General features: G+C 46.2%; 1 protein-coding gene across 1 annotated transcript; it reads right to left on the reverse strand.

The window, feature by feature from the left end:
- Positions 1-2,821: 2,821 nt before the first annotated feature.
- LOC123117819 (lecithin-cholesterol acyltransferase-like 1) lies at positions 2,822-4,462 on the reverse strand. Its single transcript, XM_044538492.1, has 2 exons — positions 4,024-4,462; positions 2,822-3,953 (listed from the first exon to the last, which is right to left on the reverse strand). Exons 1-2 carry the CDS (start codon positions 4,419-4,421, stop codon positions 3,050-3,052), a joined length of 1,302 nt encoding a protein of 433 aa, XP_044394427.1. The 5' UTR covers positions 4,422-4,462; the 3' UTR covers positions 2,822-3,049.
- Positions 4,463-5,803: the final 1,341 nt, after the last annotated feature.

The raw sequence follows: 5,803 nt of genomic DNA on the forward strand, positions 1-5,803 counted from the left end.
ATCGACCTTAACCAATGTGTATATGTGAACTCACTAGTTTAATCGGCCTTGTATTAGTCCATGGCTTCAATTTTGTGAGTGACCTTATTATTCACTTCAATCTGAAAAATAGTATGCGAATCAATATATAGCTTTTCACCTTTAAATTATTGGTGTACTTTCATCTATGCTCCATTTCTTATTTATTAATGGCTAAATTATTGTGTCATTGCATACAAATGTATAGTTTCTCGCAACTAAATTTGCCCATCTCACATCACAGTAATAACTTCCTACTTTTCGAGGTACTTAGTTCTCAAGTCTTAGAAGAGCAACTTAGCTACCTTCGTTTTTCTCATATTATCGTGTGGTTGTGACTCTATTCATCATATAAAGACAATAGAAAATAGATTATAAACACTTCACATGTTGTTAATTGGCAAGACAAAGGACAGCATACAAAAGAAAGCTGCATGTGAGATTTGTAAGGCCCAGCCTAGATTCAACTAAAGAAATTAAAAAATACCCCCTCTGTACATCAATATAAAATGTTTCAAATCATTGGTTACTTTAGTGATCTAAAACATCTTATATTAGTTTATAGAGGAAGTAAAATTCATACTAACTATTAATTTTTGTATTGTCAAATAGCCATTAATTGCAAATAATACGTGTGACAGTCTTTTCCTATTGATTCCTCACATGCATACGCAAACCGATTGTCCAATCGATCACTCAAGCATGCTTACTGGCCATAAGGCCGAGCATGGTTTGAGTGATTTTGTTTTTCGGCTTGGTTCATTTGTTTCTTTCTTGTACAAGTCTCCTTTTCTTTGGCGGCTAAACAAACGGCTAAAATGGAGAATAATACATTCGATACAAGCAGCAGATTAAAACTTGGGGAGTGAACCTTCTTCCCCAAGAAATAATTAAAGCAATTGAATACCCCCTGTATCCGGAATTACTTGTGGCAGACATGGATAAAAATGATGTATCTGGAACTAAAACATGTCTAGATACGTCTATTTCACTCACAAGTAATTCCGGACGTACAGAGGGAATATTTCCTGTCTCTTGCTCTGTTTTTAGGTAATTTTTAGACCGATTAGGGTTTGTATCCTGCTCAGAAAGGCAAAACGGCAACGGGTCCCTCAAGATTGAATAAGGTTTTCCCTGCCTAGCCCCTATCTCGGTTGTGCGTCTAGCATTGTTCAAGATAGTGTGAAGGTGTGCCTCCGGTGGATCTCGTGGGATTCAGTTGGTTTTGGCATTCGGTGGATCTCCGTCGACCCATTTTTTGTTCATCCGTATTCATGTATCTACAGGATGTATCCTTTTGATCCACACTACTGTTCATCAGTGACGGTTGTTGTCATAGTGCGTTGGTCATGTGGGGTCTTAGCACGGCAACTTCCAGAATGTCTACTACAACATGGTTGGCCCGGCTCTGGTCTACGAGGGTCGATGTTGGCGGCGTGCCCTCTGCTCGCTCCAGTGATTGTAGTCGTCGAAGGTGGTCTACGGGTTTAGATGCAATTTCTATTATTTTTTAGCTAGTGTTCTTTGTACATGCATGTCAATTGATGAATATATTTAAAGTTTTTTCGAAAAAGAAGTCTTTTGCTTTTACGTGGAAGAGATTCCTAGTGTCCTATTGAAAAAAATATACCACTCCCTCTGCCCCACAATGTAAGAGGTTTTTGCAAGATTTTTTAACTTACGAAAATGTCTTATATTATGGGAGGATGGGAGTACATGTTTTTAGAGTTTCAGCGGACCAGATTAGATCTGTGCGCTCATATTACTTCCCTTTTTTTTCACATGAGGTCTTATGTCTTCATAGTTTCCAGGCTTGTCCGTTATCTGATAGGGTCCACTTGATAGATCGGTGCAAATTACATAAATAGTAACTTCGCTTTATTAGTCCAACAAATAAAGGGTTGGATATTCTGTTTTTTCTGAGAATTTCTAGCAGATCTTTTTCCCCTTGGTATTAGAGTCCCTCTGTTCACAAATATAAGATGTTTCGCGTATTTCAATAGACTACATACGGACTAAAATGAGTGAACAAACACAATAAAACATGTCTATATAAATTTGAACCTGAAAAAGTTAGAACATCTTATATTTGTGGACGGAGGGAGTACAATTTAATATATAATTTAGATAGATAAATTATGATGATCCAATGGACATTGTTTGTTTAGGCATGATTAAATAAATTTAACAATGTAATATATTTAGATGTAGTTTTGTAGATCTATTAGATATGATTTCGTTCGGTGTGAATATATATATATATATATATATATATATATATATATATATATATATATATATATATATATATATCCAATGGTTATGATCTATTGAGGCATTATAATGCAAATCCAACGGTACAATCTCTTTATGTATGTTTATGTAGATCTAGTGGCTGTGATCTATTAAATTGCAAAACGAATGGTCGAAATAATTATAATGATGTAGATCAACGTGATGCCTCCAAGGAAAACCTATTGTGCTTTTATTATGAAATAGATCTTCCCTCAGACGCATGGAGCACTTTTTTGTTCTGCTGCGGGAGAGGAACCGCAAGCATGTGCTCGATTAGGCCGACCCAGCATGCATTATGGTAGCAAGTAGTTTCTTAACGCGATGAGTAAGAAGAACACCCAAGAAGTAGCATTAATTAACATCGATAGTACTCTACGCCTTCTCTCTCTTATGATAGTACTCCCTCAATAAAGAAATATAACTTCATCTCAAATTAGTTGTCTTAAATTTATCTAGATACGGATGTATCTAATACTAAAATGTGTATCTTTGAGACGGAGGGACTATAAGAGCGTTTAGATAACTAATTTAGTGATCTAAATGCTTTTGTATCTCTACACTTAACGACGATAACATCCATCCATAACTAGTACGGAAACATCCATAACAAGTAGCATAAACATCGATAGCACAGCACCTCTACGCTCTCTCTCTTTCTGCGAATGATAGTAGCATAAACATCGGTAACATACATAACAAGTGTGGAAACACAAATAGTAACCCACATGGCGACTCTTCAAGAATTAGCTTCCAGAAGCTCAGCCATGACTCTAGCGAGCGGATGTTTCTCGATGACAATACCGGCGTGCGTAGCATTAGGAATCTTAACGAACTTGAAGGGTATGTCATTATTCCGGCGATGTTGCGTGCCCACCTCCTTGGCAAACGCCAAAATGCTAGCCGCGTTGATGGTACCGTCTCCGTCGCCGTATACGGTCTCGGTGGCGACGTCGAAGTTACCATCCAGGTACATTACCTGCTCCGCCGTCTGGACACCGACGCCGTTGATGTACGTGGTCGGCACCATCGGCGCGTCGATGCGCACCATCGTGGGGAGCACCCGTTTCACGAAGGGCACGATCCCGTTGGCGCTGAAACCGAGCGCCGCGAGGAAATCTGGGTAGTCGTAGGCGGAGTAGTTCCTCTCCTTGGTGATGACGAGCGGCCTGCGGCCGAAAACCCTAGGGGCCGGCATGGACAGGAGGGAGCTGGCGAAGGTCCTCCACATGGACCTCAGTGCGAGCGATGAGACGGTGGGGAGCTGGACGACTGACGACCCGGAGGCTAGGTTGGTGAGCGCGAGCATGAAGCCCGTGGGGGTCGTGGGCGAGACGAGGAACAGGTGCTTGATGAACCTCTGCCTCCACGGCAGGGGCGTGGAGGTGACGAAGTCCAGGAGGACCCTGCCGCCGAAGCTGTGCCCGAGGAGGATGGCCGGCTTGCCCCCGTTCTTGTCGCTCGCGTGCTCCACCAGCTCCACGAGGCGGGCGAAGTAGTCGGAGTAGACCCGGGATGGCTGGCCGGGCGGCGGTGGGGCGTGCCGCAGGTCGTAGGGAGCCCCGAAGAGGGTGTCCCTGTCGCGGTAACCCAGCGCCTCCAGCTCGTCGCGGAGCTTTATCAGGCAGAATTCGTTGCGACCCCTGGACGCACATCACGAGCATATAATCAATTCACAGTTTGTGTACCAGTACGTAGTGCATGTACACTTACGCGTCGTTCTTGGAGGTGATGCCGTGGGTGGAGCCGAAGTCCGGCACGCGGGTCTCCACGCCGGGGATGTTGCGGTAGTCATCAAGGATGGGGTCGAAGACGAGGCTCATCTGCTCCTCGAAGCAGGGCAGGTAGTCGTGGTTGACGATGGCCCAGGTGTCGTTCCACAGCGGGAACCACCCCTGGCCCTTGAGGGCGCCGCAGCGGGGCTGCGACGGCGCGTACTCGTCCGTCAGCCGCGCCTCGAGGTTGGAGCAGCTGAAGCCGGGGAGCAGGATGATGGGGTGTTTGACGTTGAGCTGGCTGGCCCTGCCGCCGCTTGCTGGCGAGAGGTAGTGGCGGAGGGGAGGCGGGAGGAGGAACAGCAGAGCTATCAGCCGAAGTAGCGCCGTGCTCATTATGGCCGTACGTTGTCAGTGAGTCACTGGTCACCACGTACTCAAGGTTTAGAGGGCATTCTATTCGATCCATGGGTTGTGTATATATACACACAGTCCTAACCAATCACAAGTCTAAGCCACGGTTTAGGCTTAGAGTTAGACTTAGACAGTCCTAACCAATCACAAGTCTAAGCCACGGTTTAGGCTTAGACTTAGACTTAGACAAGCCTAACCAATCACAAGTCTAAGCCACAGTTTAGGCTTAGACTTAGACTTAGACAAGCCTAACCAATCAAAGTCTAACCAATCATTCTGATGTAGAGGCCGAGGTTTATCCTCTTTTTTTTAATAGCCACGGTTTAGACGGCGACGATGTGGCTGGATCCAAAACCTACAAAGCTTGATGTAGAAAGTACATACGTGAAGATGTCTCGAAATAGGTGTCGTCCCGCTTTATATATGAAACAACAACACGGGCAAATTATACGACCGAACGGTACAAAGCAATGTGGAAGCCTAATCTCAAGACAATCGGATCATGCATGACGCACAGGACGATGCTACCAAAATAAAGCACGGGAAGAACGAAACCCGCGCTACGCCCTATAACACCTAAGTTCCACAAGAACTTCCTCATGAGGGAGAACGGCGCTAGGCGTCGCCACTGTTGATTTCACCGGACAAAGGTTTACACCCGGAACTCGGACATGGAGAGGAGCACTACAACAAAGTCTTCAAGAAGAAAGTGGAACCCACAAGCATCGCCGTCGGTGGCGATAAAGAGCAGAGATTTCGTTCGGCTGCTCCTCCGTGCCACCACGAGGCCTCCAGCCGGATCGGGACGCCGCCATAGCTAGAGACCAAGAGCATGCCCGAGCCACCTGTCACTCCACCCCTCACTGCCCACACGACTAAGGGGGAAAACCACCACTGTCGCCATGGCGCACACCGTACAGCCAACCATGTAGACCGCCTTCTGGAGCGGCCACCCGGTATTCAAGGTCCGAAACACCGCCAACCTCCCACTTCACAACGCACCAACAACGGTAGTAGAAGTGAAGGCACCCCCACGGCTCCTAGCCCGGCATTAGCCATTTGTTCTGGTCAGCACCTCCATGGTAGGAAGTGCTAACGCCTCCGTCCCTAGGCAATCCCGATGGACTAGGGATCCAGTGGCTACCGATGGCCGCCGTGAAGCAGGCCCCGGTCATAGCCCGTGGCCTTGTCCCAGCCAAGCTCACACGACGCCACGTCTGTGGTCATTGTCATCCATTTGTTCGACGATGTAGCGATGGCACGACCACCTCCACGTCACACCATGCCCACGAGGAGGGACACCTCGCTGCCTGCTTCACTATCCGGACTAAGCCTAGCCACCCTTACTCGAAACAAGAGCACCG

The sequence above is a fragment of the Triticum aestivum genome, chromosome 5B (assembly GCF_018294505.1).
Source record: "Triticum aestivum cultivar Chinese Spring chromosome 5B, IWGSC CS RefSeq v2.1, whole genome shotgun sequence".
Lineage (NCBI taxonomy): Eukaryota > Viridiplantae > Streptophyta > Magnoliopsida > Poales > Poaceae > Triticum > Triticum aestivum.